We start from the raw sequence: 23,108 nt of genomic DNA on the forward strand, positions 1-23,108 counted from the left end.
AGAGGGAGTGGATCCCCCCCTCCATCCGTCCTCCTCGCTTTGTTATTATTATTTTAAGGGAGGGGGGCTGTTTCTTTTTACGTTTTCTCTTCCTCGGAGAGCCCAGACCCTCGGGGAGACGCGGAGTTGCTACCGCACAGCGCCTCGCGGGGAGAGGGTCTGCTTTCCTCCATCCCCATCCTTTAACAACGCGCAGCGCTGCGCGCAGCCCCGCGGGAATAGCGCTCCTCCGGGGACGGCCGAGCGGAGGGGAGCCCGGGGAGACGCTCCGAGGAGAGGAGGGGGGCGGGAAGAGGGGACGGGATCACACGTTTGTGGGCTGCGAGCCCCGGGCTGCTGCTTGCAGGAGAAGCGGCTCGAGAAGTTGTTCCTTCCCAGCCAGCAACTTTCTCCCCGCTTGCGCATGCCCGAAATCTGGTGGGAGGTTGGAAAGGGGGAACGGGGAGGGAGGGGGGGTTGAAATAAGGAGGAGGCTGCAGGGAAGGGATCTGTTCAGTCTGAGCTCGGCTACTCCCGGGCGCGTTCGTACCGCGGCATACGCTCACGGCGCCGGGAGGGAGAACACCTCCGGCAGCCGCAGCACCTGGACACCTGGCCCGGCTCGGCCCGGCCGTGGAGAGCGGTGGGGTGGGTGTGGGGACGGAGCTGTGCCCCCGAGGCCGGTGGAGGCACTGACCCACGGCCCCGCTTTTTTTTTTTTCTTCTTTTTTTATTTATTTTTTTTTTTTCTTTTATTTATTTTTAATTTTTTTCATTTTTCCTCGTTATTATTTTATTTCACCAACTCCGATTTAGCCCGGGATCTTTTAACTGCTGCCAGCGGTGGAGCACAGATCGGGATTAGGTAAATAAAAAGAACAATTCATTTCGTTTGTTATTTTGTTTTTAGCCAAGTCTCGGGGTCACGTTCGTCGATCCAAACACCTTTTCTCTCCCTCTCGCCTTTCTTTCTTTCTTTCCTTCCCTCTCTCCTCACCCTCCCCATCCACTCCGGATGGTGCAGCGGCATTGGGGACATTGCAGCTCACGTGAGGAGGACGCTCTCCCCAGGGCGGGCGGAGGGCTGGGGCAGCCCGCACACGGGGCTCGGTGTTCTGATGCTATTTAAAGGTTTGCTTTCCCCTCTCTGGGCCGTTTATCCACCCTCGTGGAGAGCCGTGTTTTTAATCCAAGCTAAAAATGACACAACGAGAGCAATCCAGAGGTCTGATAGTACTTTATGGGTTTGAACGCTCGGCTTCTCTGCTCTCTCGTCTGTCCTTTTATTTCTTTTTTCTCTTTCTTACTTTCTTACTTTCTTACTTTCTTTCTCTTTTTCTCTTTCTTCTTTTCTTTTTCTATCTTTTTTTTTCTTTTTCTCTTTTTCTCTCTCTTTCTTTTCTGCTCAACTTTTCGAGTTCCAGGCTCTGAGAACCGTTCAGTTTCTCTCCAAGGCCATAACAGAAATGAATCCGATGTTTATAACTGTCTGGACGGACCAAAACAAGTTCAGTGTAGGGAGAAACTGGGCTCCCCTCGAGGCCGAGCCTATGAAGTGTCCTTGCAAAGCCGAGGATTAGAACATAGTTGTTATTTCTGGCTTTTGGGGAAGGAAACTACTGAAAATCGGGCGTATTGCAGCTCAGCAGAAATCTGCGGGGGTAACGTAAGCAGGGCGGGGGGTGAGAGCCGTGTCTCGGACAGGTGCACAGTGGGCTCAGGCTTAGCACGTCCGAAACCCGCTTAGAAAAGAAATCAAAGGGCCGTCCCCAAAGTTGCACTGCGCTCGGGAGAGGAGCGGCCCCAACGCGTTGTGCCCGGCGCTGCGCCGGGCGGTCGAAGAGGGCTGAACCACTCTCGGCCGGTGCCAGGGCTGTGCCCCGACGGTGTCACCCCGAAGGGTTTAACCCCCGACCCCGCGGGAGCGGAGGGGTACGGAGGGCAGAAACGCCGCTTGCAACCGGGAGAGAGGAAGGGCGTTTCTCTCGGGGGAGAAATCCCGACTGACTCCTGTATGGGGGCTTTTAGACACGCGTGGTGTGTGTGTGTGTGTGTGTGGAGGGGTGTTTTAACAACACCGAGAACTCCCAAAGCAACCTAAACACTTCTGTAGGGAGCGCACAGCGGGGCCGCCCCACGGACCCCCCCGCGCCCACTGCCCGCGTGGGGCTGCGCTCCGCCCGCAAAGGCCCAAAGGATGGAGAGTTTGTGTCACTTTGGGGGGGGGGGGGGGTGGGTGGAAAGCTGCCCCCGGGGAACCGCGGTCGAACCCCGCTTCGTATTATTATCGCGAGGCTGAAATCCACCGCATTCATCAGCGTTCGCGGTGGTGGTCTGGCGAAACTTGTCAACACCGATTTCGTGATAAAATGTGAATGATGATTTTATAAGGATCGAGCGGAGATATCCAAGGCACATGCTGACTGAGCCCTTCCAGTGCTCATTAATGTTAGCAATTAACTCTTTCACGCTCAATTAGCCGCGAATAAACCCGCTTTAATAGATTCTGCACACTTCATTAATACTTCGAATCAATCTGCGCTGAACAATGCTCTTTATTCCCCCGGAGCACAACGTTCGGGTAATGGGGAGCCAAAGGGCCGTTTCATTCAATTTCTAGTTACTTTCCCAAATACAGATACAGTTGTAAGCTCCATTTTCTCGCTTAAACTGATAGGAAGGAAAAGCTTCGTCCCGCAGAGGGACGAAGCAGAGGAGACCCGGTGGCAAAACGCCGCACAAGAGGCGCGATAGAGCCGAGAGGACCTCAATGCCGGACCTGAAAGGGATCAGAAAGCGGCGACTTTTCCTGACAGATGAACCTGGTCCAGTTTGTGGCTATCCCAAGAATGCAGCGTTTTATGCCCGCTACTTTATCATGTTTGTAAAAATAAGCAACGTTCTCAGGGCAATTTACCTCCGCCGCTCTCCCATGTGGAACTAATTAACAAAACTCATTATTTATGGTCAGGTATTTAATATAACAAATACCCCTTTCAAAGGGCACATCGGAAATTGATAATTCAAGGTAGAAAGGAAAAAATATCGCCTGGCCACGGGGTTACTTCAAAATCCATTTAATTTCGCTTCTCGCTGTGTAACCGGCTCCGTTTTTCCTTTTTCTTTTCCTTACTTTCCTTTTTATTTATTATTATTATTATTATTATTATTATTATTTTCGCATAGGAGAGGTAGAATTTAGTTTGGAAGGTTTGCAACGGTCTTAAAACAATGGCAACTGGACAATAGCATTACGGTATCTTCAAACAGGACAAAGGGTAAGAAAACTGGAGGCAGATGTAGGCTTTCAAGTTTATGATCCTATTTGTGCAGGATAAATTTATCTTGGCACGAGTGGGTTTTGTTTCAGGCAGAACACGGTGGTTTGGTCTCAATTACTTCACCGAGCGACTCCGTGTTAGAATTAAAAAAGAAAACAAAACCCTCGCACTGTTTTATTACGGTTGGGGGAATTGAAGCAAAGCGCTCGTGGGATCTTCTGAAGGAAATAATAATAATAATAATAATAAAAGGCCTGATAAGATCTGTTTACACGGAACAGAAGGAAAGGTGGAGGTGACACAGAAATCAAAGAAACGGTGATCTGTGTGCGGGAGAGCGGAGTCACCGCGCTGGGACGCGCTTTGATGTCCCAAAAGAAGGGACCTCACTATGAAATGCTCTGCGCTCCGTCTGTGCTTCTGTCCGTCCCCGGTCGCAACAGAGCAGAAGTGTAGCTTACATTGCTGGAAAAGGGCCAAGAAACTCGTAGTAACGTGAACGCTCTGCTCCCACCTCCCGTTTGCTTCTTCTATCTCGTCTCCCATTCCCCCTCCCTCCCCCCTCCCCCTCTTTTTTTCTTATTTATTTTTTTTTCCTATTTCTCCTTTTTTACTCTTCTATTTTCCTGAAACAGAACTGTTCCAGCAAACAAAAAACAACCGCGAGGGCAATGGATGGTATTGCCACTGCGCTGCATTTCTCCTTGGCTTCTGTCCCCTTCTTCTTTGGGAAAATAGAAACAGACTTATTATTGTTATTATTAATTTTGTCGGCAACAACCAGTACAAATCCGCATAGCAGATTAGTGCTTTCTTATTCCAGATTAAATGTTTTCTGTGAATCCAAAGTAAGGCAGTTGAGTAAGCCCAGAAACTCACTCCTTTTGCAATTGCATGTTGCATGCTTGAGGGATCTGGGAGTACCCAGCCAGGAAAATAGACGCAGAGCCGTTGTGATGAACAGAAACAGACACTGCAGGTACCCGGACCAGAGGGTTTTCCGTTTGTTTTGTTCTCGGGGGTCATCGCTGGAGGCATTTGTGCTGGGGAGAGGACATGCCTTAGCGTGAGGGCAGCGCTAAGAACAAGAAAAGCTCTTCCCCAGCCGAAGGATACAACGGTCCCGTTGGATCGCCAGCCCTAAATAGTTAAAGAAATAAATAAATAAAACAAAGAGGAGAGGGAGGAGGATTCAACGTGTTGGTTCTGAAATCAGCCACTATGCAAAATGAATCCTGCAATTTGGGGAAGGGATGGGGGAGAGGCGGGGAAGCCAAAAAGCAAAATCTCACCCTCTCTTATTCTGGGTCATTGCGATGGAATTCCTCTACGGTTTGGCTCTCTCTTCCTGCCGCTGATTTATGTAGAGTGGTGTGAAAGGTGGACCTGGCATAGAGAGCTGCTCAGAGTAACATTCTCACTCTCACACCCTCCCATCCGCAGCATCTCGCTCCGGGCAACTGCCCACGTATAAATCAGATTTGTTTCCCTGGTCCTTAGACCCCTTTGGCCACCAGTGTGCCTCCTGTTCCCTTGTCTCCCCAGATCAGGAGGGCAATTAATGCTCTGCAGCACTTTGCTGCTTCTTTTTCTCCAAGAAGCTTCATTCTTCACATGGGAATGCCATAGGGCCCTGTTGAGACCCTGCGTGAACCTTGTGGGAATCCTTAAGGGACTCAGGAGCCCTTTAAGAACACCTTACAGGACTCTATGTAGATCCTATGGTGATCTTAGGAGTACTCTATGTGCACTCTATGGAGATCCTAAGGGAAAGGATTCTCTCTGAGAGAAAATCCCAGAGTGGGATTTTCTGGGTGGAGTGAGAAGAACCTACAAGCTGTAGGAACAAAGAGGATCCTTGGGGTGCAGGGCTACAATGCCTCCAAAAGCTCTGGGTGCTCTCTCACAACACAAAGAGGAGAAGCTCTATCCCCACTGCCAACCCTACGGAGGCATCTCCTGCCAAATGGTTGACAGTGCTGAGGGCTCAGTTTGCAGGCAGGGCCAGATGTGCCTCCCTATTGCTGTCTGTTAGCATTTTCCCCTCCATATTGTAGGATGGAATGAGAAGGGATCTGGCCTGGAGGAGAGGCTGGGGGCTTGGCAGCACCCTGAAATGCAGAGCAAAGTGGTGGCACTCAGCCTGGAGAAGGACTGTGGCCCTGCAGCTGGTGGGCTGGGTGTCTGCACGGGAATAGTCCCTCCAGCCCTTGTCTTTTTCCCTTGTGAAGGGCTTTAATTAAGCAATTGCCTAGACTGGGATATGGGCTGGAAGCCAGGCACTTCCCTGTAGAGAGAGCAAATGGCAGTGAAGTTTTGTCACCCAGATGCAGCCTTTTCACATTTCTTTTTGTGGTATGTAGAGGGAGTTGGTTTTTTTTTCTTGCTGTTGTTGCTTAAAAAAAAAAAAAAAAGAACAACCAACAAACTTTAAGGGCATTAGGGCATTATCTGTTTGAATGAGGGAGTATGAGCAGTTCTGAGTACCCAACAAGCCCAGATTCAGAGGGCTGAGGGCAGACCATGAAGAGGTGAGCGACCTGGAGTAGCAAGCTCTCTGAAACTCAATCCCACACCTCCTCAGCAGTGAGGGCTGAAGGCAGTTTTGGAGGGCAGACTGAATGAACAGTATCCCATCATTTTAGAAAGGCTGAGAAGGGCTGATAGCTATCTGCTCGCTGTCCGTCATCAGGGGCACTCTTGGCACATGGATGCTGTTGTTTAGGTGGGGGGGAGGGAAATGTCTGTGGATGGAGCATGATGTTGCTGTGTGAGGGATCGGGAGAAGGAGATTCTGGAGATCCATGTGGATACATTTGCAGTCAAGAGATGATCAGAATTCTCCAAGCTCCAACTCCAAGACAATCTCCTCCTGCGTCTTTGTAGAGGGGCATTAATAAGAAACGAAGTGAGAAATTCCTTTTGCTATTAACTTTATATAAATCCATCTCTCTTTCTTCTCCCCACATCTTTTTTTTTTTTTTTTTTCTCTTTTTTTTCCAGATCTTTTCCTCCCCTGTTCCCAAGATCCTCCTCCTAAGTGGCCACCATGGGAAGTAAGACTCTGCCGGCCCCAGTGCCTATCCATCCTTCCCTCCAGCTTACCAACTACTCCTTCTTGCAAGCATTCAACGGGCTGCCCGCTGTGCCTTCTGACCACCTCTCCAACCTCTATGGCTTCAGCGCCCTGCACGCCGTACACCTGCACCAGTGGACTTTGGGCTACCCGGCCATGCATCTGCCCCGTTCCTCCTTCTCCAAAGTGCCCAGCGTATCGAGCCTGGTGGATGCACGGTTCCAGCTGCCCACCTTCCCACTCTTCCCACATGTCATCCAGCCCAAGCAAGAGGCTGCTAACATGACCCTCAAAGCTAAACCCCGCTTTGATTTTGCCAACCTAGCAGTGGCTGCCACACAAGAGGACCACTCTAAACTGGGACAGGTGGATAGCCAGGGCTCCCCGCCAGGGCTGGGGTCTTTGCTTGAGGTGACTAAACTCTCTCCTGAGAAGAAACCTACCCGGGGAAGGTTACCATCCAAAACCAAGAAGGAATTTGTGTGTAAATTCTGTGGCAGGCACTTCACCAAGTCGTACAACCTTTTGATCCATGAAAGAACCCACACTGATGAACGGCCCTACACATGCGACATATGCCATAAGGCCTTCAGAAGACAAGATCACCTGAGAGACCACAGGTAAAGTTCTTCTCCTGTTCATTTTTCTTGTGTATCTGTGCTTTCCTGGTAACCCACCTACAGTCATAAAGCAGTCATACTTTTAAGAAAGGCAGTGTCCCCAGCTGGGCAGCACTGCTCATCCTAAGTTCTTTATTCAGTGCTGGTAGGGAAGCTCAGATCACTCACTTGTAGGAGAAGCCTGTTAAACCTATCCACCCTACAAAGATGCCTGTACAATCTCCTCAGCTTCCACAGACATTTTCATTTTCTGCTCGCATCCCCGTAGCCTTTACCTTTGTGATCACTCTGTGAAGACAGGCAGCCTTGTGATCCTGAAGTTAGTCAGAAATACTTTATCCCTACAGAAGACCCTTGTGTGCCTCTAGCACCCCTCTCTTATTGCCCACATACATAAAGCTGATTGCCAGAGTGTTGCATTCCGGCACTCTTGGTCTTAGTGGTAGCTGTAAAAATCTCTGGGGTGTTTTCTATCAGTGCTGAGTTCAGGCCAGTTGTTTCTGACATCTTGATTGTTTTTCTCTTCCTAGATATATCCATTCTAAAGAAAAGCCTTTTAAGTGTCAAGAATGTGGGAAAGGATTTTGCCAGTCCAGAACACTAGCTGTCCACAAGACACTGCACACGCAAGTAAAGGAACTGAAACCTGCCAAACTTAAGTGCTGAAGCTCCGACTTCTATGAACTTTTCCTGCCCTTCAGATTTTACACCAAAACCAGAACAGAAACAAAACTGTCAGGATGGGAGCACAGAACTTTGCATTTTTTTTTTATTTGTTTGTACTTTAGAAAGAGCAAATTCTCCCCAAGAAGCTCACTTCTTAAATTGTGGATGAAAAGATTACTTGGCGTTTAAAACATGCATGAATGACACAGAAAGTGCTAGATGTGTGGCTTAGATAAACTTTATGCCAAAAGGTGGTGCTCACGTGTCGGACAGAAATCTCCTTAAAAACCAAACAAAAACCTACAATACCCCCCCAAAAAAATCCCTCACAAAAAAATCCCAGCAGATCCCCCTTAACCCCTCCCAACTCATAACTTCCAAAAGTATTACTTAAAAAAAAAAAAAAAAAAAAAAAAAAAATTTTTTTTAAATTTTTTTTTTTTATTTTTTTTTTTTTTATTTTTTTTTTTTTTTTTTCTGTATAAAGCTTATTATTTTTACACTTCAGGAAATACAGAGAATTCCAGAAGATGGTTAAGAACTGCAATGTTGGTTTCTCATCATAGCACCAGCAGGACAAGGAGAAGGGCAACTCACAAATCTTGTTTGCTACTTTGTCTTCTTGAAAGAAGAAAAATAACTTTTGGAAATGATCGTAGATGCCTTGAGTGAGGAGTCCTATAACGTGCTGGAAAATGAATCCAGGACTTAAACCTGAGGGTCCCCGGTGTTGGGACAAATCAGCGTCCTTGGGACGTGGAGACCTTTCTTTTTGCCTTGTGGTCTAAGCATGCTGCGAGGAGGTTTGTCACTTGTGGACTTATTTAAAAATGAAAAATAAAGGCAAAGGGAAGAAAGACGGCAATGCATCAAACTGTGCACAACGTGGTCTGCGTGGTACTTCGTGCGTCCTGATGAGAAGGAACAAATCTCAACCTGAGAGCGTATTTTTCTAAAATGCTGGCTTTCTGAACAGTGTATTCAAATTAAGAGACATTCCAGTAAGTTTTGTTTATTAAAAGGAAAAAAAAAAAAAAAAAAAAAAAAAAAGTTGTATGGCTGTTTGGCACTTTATGCTGATTATTGGTAATTGACATTTATCACTGGATTGTGTGTGGTTTTTTGTTTTTTTTTGTTTTGTTTTGTTTTGTTTTTTAAGTATTAAAATAAATCGTTATTTTACAGGCAAGTCTGCACGGATTACCTATGTGTTCATTTGGTTTCGAGTCTCTTCCCCATCAAACCGCCTCTGTCAGTATTCAGAACTTTTTTTTGTTTTCCTAAGTGATCTCAGTATTTCCTCAGCGCTTATTTCTAACGACCTCGGAAGCTCAGGATCTTTACCCAGACGTTTTCCCTCTCCTTTTTTTTCTACCCCCTCCGCCCCCCCCCCCCCCCCCTTTTTTTTTTTTTTTTTTTGGTAAAGGCTCACAAAAGCGAACAGATCCGTGGGGTGTCAAATCATTATGCTGCTGGGGTGGAAAAAAAAAAAAAATCGTCTTGGGTAACTGAATCTTAGGTATTAGCTGATAAGACGAGGTGTCAGAGGTGTTATGACACAAATCAGATGAATAATGGGCGAACTGTTAGCGCTTACACAGCCCGAAGGCGCAGCAGGCAGAGCGGCCTTCGCACCCACTTCCCTTCACTTGTCGGGAATTGGGGCATTTTTCAGTCGCATCTTCACCCTTCTTGGGGGCGGCCATAGATTCCCAGCAGCTGTCTTAGATCAGAGATGTTTATTCCACAGCGAAACCGCTTTGGATCGAGACGGGGGAGAGAGCGCAGAGCGGGGGCATCCCCCTGAGCCTTTGAAGAGCCTCTGGTCGTTCTCTCCCGTCTGCTCGGCAAAGCCTAAGCCTCCACTCTCGTCACAAGGCAGAGTCCCGAGATAAGAGAAGCGTCTTGCACATGAGCACGGTGACACGTCCGAAGTAACAGCGGACCTCCTCTCGCGTTTCCGAAGCTCGGGTGCCAGACCCCGCTATCCGCCCCATCCAAAGCGGTTTCTTTCCCCCTTCCCCGCTCCGCTTTAAGAAGATATTTCTTTATTTGGTCAAGGAATCCTATCTGCGACAGGAGAAAAGTTGTGGTTCTAATTCTCTTAACGTAAGGAGGGGAGAGGGGAAAGAAACTTCTCTCCCAGCTTTTTATTTTATCATTATTACTGGTATTATTTTAATTGGACACCGACTCGAGCACATCGTAGCTAATTTAGATGCACTTGTAAGACGGGTTGCAGAGTCCACCTTCAGCACAGAAAGGCCATTGCGAAGCACAGTGTGCCGAGATGGCACATCTAGTTCTGGAGGCTGTGGGAACCCGAGTCGGAAGCCAGCTCGCTTTTGCTTCTCTTCCCATCGCCGTCCGCTTTCCAATCCGCGCAAAGGCTTTTGGTTTTGTCTTAAAAGGCATCTGAGAACCAACTGTTCGGAATAAGCAAGGAGTTTGTGAAGGGGGAATCACCCCAAACCTGTAGGAAGCCGGAATCGGCTCCGACAACGAATAGCAGCCACCATGAGTCGAGCGCGGTGATGTGCGCGGCGCTCCCCAGGGGAATCCTGAGCAGAAAACCATTCGCTCTTTGCCGAACCGAGTCGGGCCACGTTCTCTCGTGTATCGGAGGGAGGGTGGGGGAGCGTGCAATTTGCAATGTGTTCGGTCCCCGAAGGGTTTGCACAAAGCACAGCGGGAGCGGCCGCCTCTCCGCCGCGCCAGCCGGTGCCTGCGGAGCTTCCCTTGGATAAAGGCACTCGCGCCCGCCGGCTCTCCTAGCGGACTCCTCCTGCCGCCGGCGAACGGCGCTGCCGGCTCGGATGCGCGACGCTGAGCGCCTCTCCGAGGAGGGGTGCGCAGCTCCGGGCACTGCCACGGCGCTGGCTGCCAGGAGAAGCAGCTCACCCCAACCCCCGCCGTTCTCCTTTCTTCTAAAGGGAGATACAGAGAGAAGGCCCCCGCTGAGCTCCCTCCCCCCCTTCTCCCTGCAATCTCTTCGCGTCACTTATGCAGCAAGAAAAGGCAGCGGCACGCACGCGGGGTCCGGCAGCGATATGGGAAAGCGAAGGGCTCTGTCGCTCGGAGTCAGTATTTTAAGGATCGTGACTACGAGGCGGCCCTCCGAGTCGGGTCCGAAGGGAGGGAGGAGGGAACGCAGGGAGGGTCACTTCGCTGAGGCTTTCCCACGGTCACACCATCATCTCTTTAACACCAGGATAACGAAACACCCGTGGAGAGGTAAGAAACCGCGGCAGCCCTGGGAACCATTGTAACCGCGGGGTCGTGAGGTGGATAAGCCACTCCTCCCAGCTGGGCATGAGAAGCATTTCATTTGTATAGCTGAAGCCTGCTCATGTGCCTGCCAAGAATTTCCCTGGACATGTATTTTTATGTGCAATAAAACAACAACAACAACAACAACAAAAACAACAAACCCCAAAAACAACACACCAGAACTGTCATAATCAGAATTACAGATGTATTAAAACTGCATAGGCATACCAAGCACAGGATGCACACACAGCCTCTTAACATCATTTACACTAAATGTAGATGTGTGTCCATTTCCTCTTCCCAGAAGGCCACTTTCTACTGCGTGCAAACAAAGGCTATCACTCTGGTCACATTCTCAGCTGCACTGGTGAATAGTTTGCCTATTTCTTCCAGTGTTTTGTGTTTTGCTAGGCAATATCAGTGCAGTGATTCATGACGGCCAGAAGAGATAACTCCTACTAACCCTAGAATAAATGAAGAGAAATATATGGGAGATGTGCCTTTAGAATCAGGATCACAAATAATTAAAATGATCAATTATCTCCCCTTTTCTTTTCTCTTTGCATGTGTTTTAATTTGACAATCATGCAGTGAATAAAATTTACTTAGGCCTCTGTCTGCCAACTGAGAGTTGATTCTGTTTCCACAGTTGCTTTGAATTTTGCATTTTCATCAGAAAAAGAATCACTGAACGGGAGTTTGCAAGAGTGAAAACCAGGGCATGGTTGTCTGTTACTGCAAGATTTGCAAGGGAAACCCCATTTTCTATCTTCTTTTTTTAACCACTACCAGTTACAGGAGAAAATGTAAAGATGTCTTGGCACATCTCTCTCTTTCATTCCCCCCCTTTTCTTTTTTTTTCCTTTGCATTCCAGTCATTCTTTTTCTGCCCATAAACTGTTGCTCTGCAAGGGCCTGATTCTACACAGTCTGCTCTTCTTTTGGATTCAGGAAGAAAGTGTGTCAAATGGGGTCTTCATAGTGTACATTCATGGAAGAGAGCAAAAGCCTTTTTCAGAATGTGTACTGGAACAGTGAACACTGACTTTTCAGCTGTGGAATACATATGTGTCTGAGAAGGGGACCACAAATCATTGGGTTTTTAAAGGTTCCACATGAGTTGTATATTAATCCCATTTCCCCGGGGATGGATTAATCCTAGCTTCCCAGTTGTGTGGCAACAGAAAATGCTGATGGGGTTGTGGCAGGGAGAAGGGAGATGGGGAGGGGGAAATTACAAATATATATCACAGGAATACGAGGCCTAAGTGGTCAGGAGCTGAAAGTTCTTGACTTTCAATACCTTTTCTACCTCTGTCACCACCTGTGAGATGAAGCAAACCACATCAGCTCCCTGTTTTGTTTTTGTCATCTGCAAAATGGGGAGAATGTTGCTCCCTTTGCTCCCATGTGGCCTGACATATTCTTGTATAAACTCTTTCTCAATCCTACTGAAGCAAGAGGAGCTATGCCAATTCATACCTGGGCAGCTGAAAGTAGTGGCTGACCTGGAAGATATAATAGAGCGTGCAAGACAAGTTTATATTCATGTGTAACTCCTTTTCAGTCCTGGCAGATTTGTTGAGAGATGCAGTCCTACAGCCCAGCACACATTTCTTCCCTACATTCTTATCCAGTGACTATATAGGAAGAATGGCATGGGCCAAAATCACCCCTAGTAGGACTCCAATGACATCACTGATCTTTATAGGAGCTTTTTGAATGAAGTCAATTGAGTTTTACAATGACTGAGTTTGGCCACTTGCGTATTTAACTGCCCAGAGATCTGCAGCAGTGAAGGAAGCGTTCCTTGTCTTGCTAAGTATCATTTCTGATGTGGAGATACAAGCTAAGTTGTTGACCTGTTTTGCACAGTTGGATTTATCTCATTTAAACTTAAGGATCATAGAATCATAGAATGGCCTGTGTTGAAAAGGACCACAATGATCATCTGGTTTCAACCCCCTGCTATGTGCATGGTTGCCAACTGCCAGACCAGGCTGCCCAGAGCCACATCCAGCCTGGCCTTGAATGCCTCCAGGGATGGGGCATCCACAACCTCCTTGGGCAACCTGTTCCAGTGTGTCACCACCCTCTGTGTGAAAAACTTCCTCCTAATATCTAACCTAAATCTCCCCCGTCTCAGTTTAAGACAATTTCCTTTAAGACTATCATCTGAAATGTGCTCAGCATCCAGTTGAACATAAAAAAACTGTCTCAGCCACCCCAAAATACTGGCAGTTTTCAACAAAATGTTGTATTTGTTCATACTGCTCCATGCAGCAATGTGCCATGGGTACCCAGCAGATGTGTTTACACAACACAGGGCAGCACTCTGTGTAAATATTAGCACAAAACTTGCAAGTTTCAGCATGGTACTGTGATGGAGTTGTTTGGTTCTACCCTTCATTGGGCATAGTTATTCTAGAATTCATGTCATAGTCATACAGTTGTGCCACTTCCAGTTCACATCCCCCCTTAGACAGCTCACTGGTACTATATATTTCCACTGTCAGCTACACTTGATGAGAACATGGGAAATTACCAAAAGGGATGTCCCTTCCTCCACCAAGGTAGATGAGAGGAACTCTAAAGCCGTAGTTTTAGAATTGGGGAATCTTCCTTGGGAGGGCCCCTCTCTCTGTTGACAGTATGAGGAATGCAAAATTGCTTAGAGCTGTTGCCTAAGCCTTAGATGACTCAAATGAGGTAAGATCCATTCTTCTGTATGTGACCTTTGAATGATTTTCAAATATAAATCCATTATCCCTTGGACAAAGTACACTATTTAAGACCTCTTAGTGCATACCAAGATCTGATCTATTTTTGTTAGCATTGCATTTTCATTGGTATTGCATTTTTGAATGGGAGATGACCACAGGCAAATGGAAAGCTTGGAAAGATGACAAAGGTGACAGCATGATTGGTCACTGATTTATTCTTACATGAGCAACAGAATACTCTTGATCTTCTGCATGCACATGCCAATAATTTAAAAATATCCAGACTTTCACAACATGGTTTGTGTACTGGGAGGCATTAGGTTTTTCTCTTCTGTGAATGAACAATAGAAGTTGTTCATGGTTGCACCAGAGCAGTCTTTAGCAGAGATCTATTTCTTGATTTACAAGATCCAAGGGAAAATAAATTTTCTACTTCTGTTGATAAAACCTTTCAGTGATGGTTGCTGTCACTAAACTAAGAGATTGTATCCTATTTCTCAGATGGATCTTTCTATATTTAATGATATATCAAATGATCCATATGAGCACTTGTCTGAGTATATTCTTTTTTGTACATTCTTTCTGTCAACTTTCTAATGCCTTTTGTTTGTTTCTTTGTTTGTTTGAGTTGTTTCAGAATCAAGACTCAATACTGAAAAGTACAGAGAAATTAGTTCAAGAAGAATATACAGGGATACTCTTGATAAACTCTGAGGAAATATATCAGAATTTGAAAGTACGTAAACATACATACATACACCAATACATACATACATATGTGCATATATATTTATTCAGTTTTATTGATTATAGAAGCAAGAGATAATTGGTAAATATTAGTTGGCAGTATGCCTTCATTTTATCAGTGAAGCATATGGTTTAGCAAAAATGTCTGGATTTTTTCTGTTTTGGTAGTTTTACTTGAGTCTAGTATTGCACTACATTTATAAAATATTTCTGCTAGCATTATACATATATATACATATTATATATATATATTCCTAACAAAGTAGCTGTTAAAAAACAAAACAAAGCAACAATTTCATCAATGACAATGATTACTGTCTGTATACAGAGTTTGTTACTACTAATCAGTTACCCAACTTACAAGGTCTATTGATTGTATGTTCTTATTTTGTCTCACAAGGAAAGTGTCAACTTGAACTGTTAGTCCTAACGTGTGCTGTGATTCCAAGAGGCACCTCAACTGTTTCTCAAGGGATGAGTGTAATATTTATTTTCCTGGTTTGCCACTTGCTTTCTGTCTTTGCTAACTCTTTGGTCCTGGTAATAGCATTTGATTTTCAATATTACTTGTGTGAAATAATAACATCTGAGTTTATAAGCTTGTTCAAATCTTTCAGCAGCTGGGCTTGACTGAATCAAGTGGAGCTATTCTAGTTTCACAGCAGAAGCTGTGAGAAGAGAATGGAGCCTACTGTTGGTTTTATTGGAGTCACAGAACCTACATTCCCGAGTCCCACTGACACATTTTGTCTTTATTTAATTTATGTTTTATTTTAGCACTTTGTCTTCTTTCCAGTGGATATATCAGCTCGTACCAGAGTTCTGAAATATAGTTTGTCTCTTTTCATTCTTCAGTCCTTATTTCTAAGACTGTTCCTTTTTATCACCATATGTTAATACTTCTTCCCATGTTCCTTTTGTGCTTCTTCAGTGCTGCTAGAATTGCTACTGTGCCTATCTAATTTCTTAATTTGTATTTCTGACTCTTCAGCATCTCTTTAATTTACCCAAATGTTGCTGCAGCTGAAGTTTTATTTGTCACAACATTGGACCCATTGATTCTATTCCAACTTGATTTTTTTCTTTCTTACTTCCTCCACTTGGTCACAAAAAAAGTCTCAGATATGGTTTCAGAGGGTAGAGGAGAAAACTTCCCAATACATAATGATGAGCATTTTCATGACCCTTGTAGACCTTTGTTACCCACCACAGCCTTATATAAGGCTGGTCAGATACATGCCCAGAGGAAGGAACACGCTAAGCAGAATGCCAGTGGTACATAACTTTGTAGGGAATTAGACTTTTCCTCTGCTCGGTAAAATTCTCTTCCAGGCACTTTCCCCTCTTATTAATTCCACACTCAGCCCTCACAAATAGCACCTATCCACATTTCTTTCCAAGCTTGCATAGGCTGCTGAGGCCACTTCAGGGCTTCAGGTCAGTGCACAGCCATCTCTATCACATAGACTTCTGTGCTGGTTGTCTCATCTGTGTACAGAGACCACCTGCAGCCACATGCTGCTGAATCTTCCAGTCTGACCCTGATCTGGTATGACTGGAAAATGTTCATAATGTGTCTGGCTGCACTATCAGGAGGTCTTCACGATGGACTTTTTTCATGTGCAGTGGGTTTCATTTCAACTGAGCATAGACAGCTAATTGGACTGGATGCATTTTTATTTCAGAATTTATTGATCTGAATTTTACAGAAGTTCCTTATTGCACCCAAAATAATTATTTATTTTCCCCTTCAAATGGTAATTTTTTTATTATTTGCAATATATATTGTCCATGCTTATAGGTTCTTCTTCTTATCTGTTTCCCAACACGACTGTTTTTTGGCTTATATCAGCATTCTTAGGAAGTACATAATCTATGGCAGAGTGGGTATAAAATATGGAATCCACACACTTTTGAGAATGACTTTCATTGACTTCCTTGGAAGTGCTGGTTAATTTTTGTGGTGCCTATTGTGTGTTCTTTTTCAGATTCTTCTTTAAAACACAGGTCTCTTGGAAAATATCTTCTTCAACACTTTACAAACAGCTCTGGCTTGCACCACTAACCAAGAGCATTGCTGGTTGTCTATTGATCATCGAGTGAGTTTCTGGACACTGTTGATATACCAGATTTAGACTGTGTGTTGAAGACTGCCATGTGCAGGACTGAGCACACTCTTGGCTTCTGGTCTTAGCAACCAACAAATAATTTAGAGTCTGGATATTTGGTGATCGCTAAAGAAGAATGACTCAACTAGCCCTCTACTGTGGACTTCTTCATTAGCACAGATGTAGATCCAGGCCAAGAACTGGTTTTCCCTTATGCATTTATTTGGTGGCCACTTGGATACAGCTTAGGAAACAGTTAGTGTTTCTCCAGCAGTTGGGAAATGTTTACTTCCAGCTGTTTATTTCCCTCAACGGATTAATAAGCCTATTTCAAAGTGCTGCAAAAAGGAAAAATGAGTTTTTGAAAAGGGAAAGGAAGAACATCCAGTGACAGAGTGTTTTCGTCAAGTTCCCTTTCTCCTGCATCACAAAGGAAGAGTTTAAATGGAAGGCTCAGAGCTTTCTTGACTTTCCAATGTGCCTAATCAAATATGTAATTTATCAAGCATAATGAAATAAACTACATCAGTTGAGGAAAAAGGGAAGATAAAGCAGATGGAGTACTTCATCCTGGAACAGAACCTTTCCATTTAATGGGTATCAGCCTGATTATCACATTACGGAAATAAGACTAACTTTCTGAAAAAAACTGTAATCTAAATAAAACATCAACAGGGGGGACTCAGTGCTTGGTGCCATTTACTCAAAGACTTTGTGACTCTTGGAGTCTCCTCCTTTGTTCTCTGGAAAATTACATTTTAAAAATTTCTTTTTTTTTTTTTTTTTTTTTTTAAAGTGAGATCTTATATTTACTGGGAATTTTATGACTTCTGAGTATGATCATAAAGGAAAAACATCTACAGTACGGTTGCCTGTCAAGTTCATGAGATAAATTTTTCAGTCCCAAGTGGATGTCACATACTATTTTGTTCTCCAAGAATGTAGTATGCAGGTTCCTTTGGGTGGAGATCTTGCTAAAGGAAAAGGAACATATATAAAGTTGCTCATCAAGGCAAAGCTCTTGTCACTGCTGGCAGTCCTTTGGGAACAAATTGTTACATCAGAAGGGACTGAGCTGTAAACAAGTGAAAAAAGCTATCCATGAAAGCTTATTTGCCTGCAACCCGAAGGCCAAGCAACCAATCAGACATTCTGGCTGTAAATGTGTGCAGTCCTGCTGTATTTCTGTGAGCTGTTCCTGCTACTGAAGAGAATATGGAAGACAAATGATCAAGAGATGATTGGCTAAACCTGGAGGTGTGAATATAGATTTAGGAGTCAGTACTCCAAAGCCAAACTCTAAATTTACCATGTAAGCACCAAGCTAATGGTGTCCCAGTGTTCGGGATAGCGTGCCAGAAAGTCCCAAGTGAAGTCTGTTGGCTGCAAGTTCTTAGCACTTACAGTACTGATTTTGGCACTTAAATTCAAGATTGCTAGTTGACTTTAGTAGGGCTACCCAGTTTATAAATCACTCTTTTCATTTGGCCCAATGTTTATGGATCTCCAGATGGAGAAGAGTGTGACCCAAAGGTGGATTTGGCAACTCCAGTATGCCTTAGGTCAAACATCTGTAAGGAACATGTATCTGATTTCCTTACGACTTCATCATTTCAGTAGATGGTGTATTCAGTGCAAAGTTATATCTGCTACCAAAATAGCTGAATGCAAATACCAGGAACCTCTGGGAAATTTTAGCTAATAGGAAAATAATCTAAAACAAATTCATCCTGTTATTCAGCCGGGAGAAAAGAAATGAAAGTAAAAGGACTTAGTGATCTAACCAAGTAGGCACAGAAGTGAATTCTCTCTAGGATTTTCTTTTTAGGTTCTCCAACCTCCCTTAATTTAATGAGCAAACTAGGTCAACAAGACAGTCTTGTTATGAATAAATATATGCCACAGATTTACTAATATAAAAGCATGTGGGCATTCAGCATCATTCACACTCTGCTGAGGTAACTGTGGCACAGCAGCTCTAATATTGGACTCAAATCCTAAATCAGACATTCAGCCTTATGAGTCAACAACACGCAACTGCTGTAACGAGAACCTAATTATAGAGAAAGAAAGGTGCAGTATCGCAAAAGATTAATTAGCCCTGGTGTCAAGTAGGGGTACGAGAAGTAATACCACCCATTTTTTGAGTTCCTGCACTTGGATTTTATGCCAGTATAAAATTCAGAAACTGAATTGAACCGTGGAAAGCTTTGTACCTCACTGTCATTACAACTCCTATATACTCTCTTGTACTCTCCATTAAGACTGTTGAAAATGAAAACAGTTGCAGAATTCTGACAGGTCACAGACGCTGTTTTCTTCCCATGCTGTCCCTTGTTTTGAGGAAGGTTTGTTTGAGGAAAGGAAGCTTATTTGTTATTAGCTTGAACTGGTAATTGAAAATCTCAATCGACCACAAAAGATAGCAGTGCTTGTTATGAATAGTATTTTATTTTTACATGTGATGAGTGAGGATTTTCAGAGGAGACTTTCCCCCCTGCCCTGCCTTCTCTTTTATTTGTTCTCTAGATATGAAAGAACAAAACCATGAAATTAAAAACATTTGATTTAATATAGCAAGAAATGCCTTAACGTTAGTCCTAAAAAAAAGCTGCTTTTCTAATTCATGGCCAAAAGCTCATTGCAGAATAACTTCTTGGAACACAGGTAACGTATCTTATGAAACAGATCAAAAGTGAGTGGTTTGCAGAAAGGTTGAAATGTGTATGTAGAAACAATTTGCATATTTATAGAAACAGAAAACACAATAGAAATGAAGAAAAGGATATGCAGAAATATAGTTAAGAGTATTTATGTTGAAATTATTCACTACAATTTGGAGATTTAAGCGCTATGAAAAATACTCTCGTATTTCCTCCTGTAGACATAAAAAGGGCATCTAAATCAACTTATCCTGAATTTTAACCTGTCTCTTGATACTTCTGATTAAAAAGTTTGGATGGTTTTTCTTCTTAAGTCTAAGAATCCAACCAGGGTTCTAATCAATGATCAAATTAAGTGAATTCTGCAATATTCTGCAATATTGATTAATTTTGAAGCAGCAGTGCTTCAATTAAAGCTCATTTCATTATTTTAGGGTTTTTTTTTTTTCTGCTTTCTTTCTCTCTCTTTTTTTTTTTTTTTTTTTTAAATCTTTATTTTTTATTTACTCTTGTTGGAAGTCTTAAGATATAAACTGAGTTGCATTACTGACCATATCACTCTTTACGAGCTTGTGTAGTAGTCTGAAAAGCCAACATGCTTGCACACTGGAAGGTGATTAAGATATTCTAAGTGAGGCATTTTCAAAATTATATGCATCAATTTTTTGTTTTTTTTTATAGTGCTGGTGTCAGGAATTACCTAGTCCTGTTGATAATACATGACAATCTTGAAATCAGCATTGATGATGATAGGAATTTCTCCTGAATATGCACATATGAACAGGTGTCTGCATGGTGAGGTGCTGGAACAGACTGCCCAGAAAGGTTATGGATGCTCTGCCCCTGGAGATGTTCAAGGCCAGGTTGGATGAGGCCCTGGGCAATCTGATCTACTACTTGGTCTAGTGGCTGGCAACGCTATCTGTGGCAGGAAGGTTGGAACTTGATGATCCTTTGGGCCCTTTCCAGCCCAAACCGTTCTATGATTCTACGATTCTCCCTGGCTGCATTTATGTGAAGTGTGGGGAACTCCTAGTTTAAGTGGTGAAGGTTAGTGGTTTTACAGCTGTCTAATGGATAGTTTCATGATATTTTAAATCTTGGGAAGGATTAGTCCCCCCAGATGCTGACCAAGTAGTGGAAGAGGTTAATTTAGGATTTAACTCTTCCACGTATTCTACTGAAGTGAAGTCAGGAATGATTTATTGGAGGAGAATTTGCTGTTTTTCTTGATTTTTAAAAAAATCTCTTCATTGTGGAAACAGCTCATGGTAATAATGGTCACATATCTGCCCACCTGAAGATAGTGTTCTACATGTAGTGCCTTGAAGAGATGTGTAAATCAATAGCACTTGTGATCCAGGTTCAGCAGGAAAATGAATCACAACTCTGTTCAGTCTATCCACTGTTTCCATTTACTATTGATGTTTCTGTACCTGCAGCATATCAAGCCACATACTTGTTGGCTCAGTGTTTATTTCTGACTGGAGCCAAAGGATGGCAAAAGTTGAGAAATTGAAAAGTATATTCAGAATTTATTTTAAGCATAACATTAAATTAGTCAAACTAATGAACAGTATTTGCTATTTGAAAGTATTAAGCTGCTTATGTTGTCCAGATGGTGTTTGCTATGTAAATTGTTTGTAGACAGCCAATATTTGCTTTTCAAACTATCACTGGTTGGACTGACTGCCTGGCACTATTCCTTTTTCCTGATCAGATGTGTGAGCAATAGTTCCAATGAATATTTTTGCAGTTTAGGGTTCCACAAATACTTACATATGTGTTCTTCAAATCCAATGTCTCTGAATATTTGTTCCAGCAAAATTGATGGAAATATTGGCTAAAAGATATTAATTAATGAAAAAATCAAAAGGATATTTCTATTCAAAATAAACTGCACAGTTTTCCCCAGAGTACCACAGATACCCACTTTCTGGTGACAGACAATGCAGATACTTGAAATAAATATACATAAATGAAACAATTGGATTTTATTTCCTGCTTTCAAACTGTGTGGGTGGCAGTTTATTCTCTTCTCGTATTCCAACTGAGTCAGATTCAAGTTGGACTTGAACATATTTGCATCATGCCCTTATTCTTGTGAAACTGGGGAATTACAGAAAGGGGTCTTTTGGCAGGAGGAGGTACAGCTTTTAGAATAAGAGTCTGCAGCAGTGGAAGAGCTTGGATTACTGCACTCACACGTTAGTTAGGTGGTGTTTGGTTGCTTAACTCATGGCAGCAAATTAGAAGAGAAACATCTTACTTTGTTTTATTTCCAGACACAGATCAATGAATGCCTTGCAAGGGTCAAATAAATAGCTAACAGCACCTGTTAGCAAAACTCATGATCATGCTGAAGGGTTTAAAGTCAAATCTGAATATTTCAGAATTTCTTTAGTCAATATCCACATCCAGGACTTTGTTCCAAAACGCAGTTTGAAAATAAGAGATAAAATACTTTAATATCAATGGAATTTTCACTACAAGCTTTTATATTTATTGATATACGCACACACATATATATATTCATATATTCTATATCCATATATTCATATGCTCATCTATATTATATGTAAATAAGAAACATTCTACTTTAATTTTTATTTGTATTCTGTAGCCACAATGTCTGTGAAGGCTGGCTGGAACATGAGTTACATTTTGCATATGTGAATTTATTGCTTTACCCTACTGTAAATAGCAGACTAGAGGTTTGAGTTCCAGAGAATCTAGCACTAATGTCTTGGATAGATCAGAACAGCAACATATATAGTTTGAAGGTTACATCTGAACTGTTCGTAACTGATAGAGCAAATAGGTCTTTAGATAACACGATTCTGAAGCTACATCTGAGCCAGCATTTAAAGAGGGCCAGGGATTGCTCTATTACTGTGAAGCCAACTGGAACTTACGAATATATGGTTAAAACAAACCATTAAAACTTCTACTGTGACAACGTCGTAACTCATATGTTATTAAAGAAATTGCAGTGTTAGGGATGCAATTGTTTCAACTGTTTGTGATGTCTGAATGGACAGTATACCTCAGAAAGTTAATCATCCTGACTTTCACAGCCTCGTGCAAAAAATAAGCCTAGAGGAAGCTTCTTTTTGAGTCTCATCTCTAGCAATATGGCAAGGTTGTGGGAATAGGCCAATGAAGTACCATGGAGTAGAGGCTTCCAAAGTTGATGGGATACAAGAAAAAAGGGAATGTCTTCTTGGAATATAAAACATAGAACAAGAAATATATGCCACTGTCTCAAAGAACAAGTTACTCACAAGACAATATCTGGAAAAGTCTTTGTCTCACTCTATTAAGCAGAGGCTCCTTCCACTGCTCCTAATTTCTAGAAGAACTGGTTTACAGGAAACTTAGCTTTCTTCTTTCCAGGCAGATTTGCTGTCTTGCATTCAACAGTTTTCTTTTATATAGACTTGGACTCTAATGTTACTTATCCAGTTATTCTTTTTTTTTTTTTTTTTTTTTTTCCCTCTACCTAGCTAGATGCCATAAATCTGTCCATCTGAATACTTGTTTGAAAGCCGGTTTTGGGATTTCCCAATTTTCTCAGAAGTATGGTCAAAGGGGTTGAACAAATGAAGTCTGAAGCTTTTGTGGAACTGTGATGTGTTACATCACCACTGAAGTCTGTCCGAAACCTGGAACTTTGCTCTACGCCCTGAGTCTGAATGCATTATTGCTAAGTGAATAGCTGAGAAGCAGGAGAGGAATCTCTTGTTTCTATATAGTAAGAAATAGTTGAAACATGGTTCCCTCCTCTTTCAGGCTGTTAAGACATGGCTGAGCCCAGATTTAATAACTTTTGCAGAATTTATCCTTAGTGTGTTTTACCCAGTGTGGGAGAGAGAGACCTCCTTCCTAGAAAGACATCACACACCACTGTAATTGGCAACATGTGCATTACACGCACAACTTAAAATTAAATTGACATGCCTGAGGGATTCCATT

General features: G+C 43.2%; 1 protein-coding gene across 1 annotated transcript; it reads left to right on the forward strand.

The window, feature by feature from the left end:
• The first annotated feature begins 799 nt into the window (after positions 1 to 799).
• On the forward strand, positions 800 to 8,034 carry OSR1 (odd-skipped related transcription factor 1). The gene is made up of 3 exons (XM_042822359.1): positions 800 to 844; positions 6,264 to 6,956; positions 7,487 to 8,034. The coding sequence occupies exons 2-3, from the start codon at positions 6,310 to 6,312 to the stop codon at positions 7,620 to 7,622; spliced, it is 783 nt and encodes a 260-aa protein (XP_042678293.1). The 5' UTR covers positions 800 to 844; positions 6,264 to 6,309; the 3' UTR covers positions 7,623 to 8,034.
• Positions 8,035 to 23,108: the final 15,074 nt, after the last annotated feature.

Source organism: Centrocercus urophasianus, unplaced genomic scaffold (genome assembly GCF_019232065.1).
Source record: "Centrocercus urophasianus isolate 14NV4802_14NV808 unplaced genomic scaffold, USGS_Curo_1.0 seq_10, whole genome shotgun sequence".
NCBI lineage: Eukaryota > Metazoa > Chordata > Aves > Galliformes > Phasianidae > Centrocercus > Centrocercus urophasianus.

Coding starts and splice junctions, on each gene's coding strand:
- OSR1 (XM_042822359.1), top strand. CDS start 6,310: ATGGGAAGTAAGACTCTGCCGGCCCCAGTGCCTATCCATCCTTCCCTC. Junction 6,957..7,486: donor GATCACCTGAGAGACCACAG/GTAAAGTTCTTC, acceptor TTCTCTTCCTAG/ATATATCCATTCTAAAGAAA.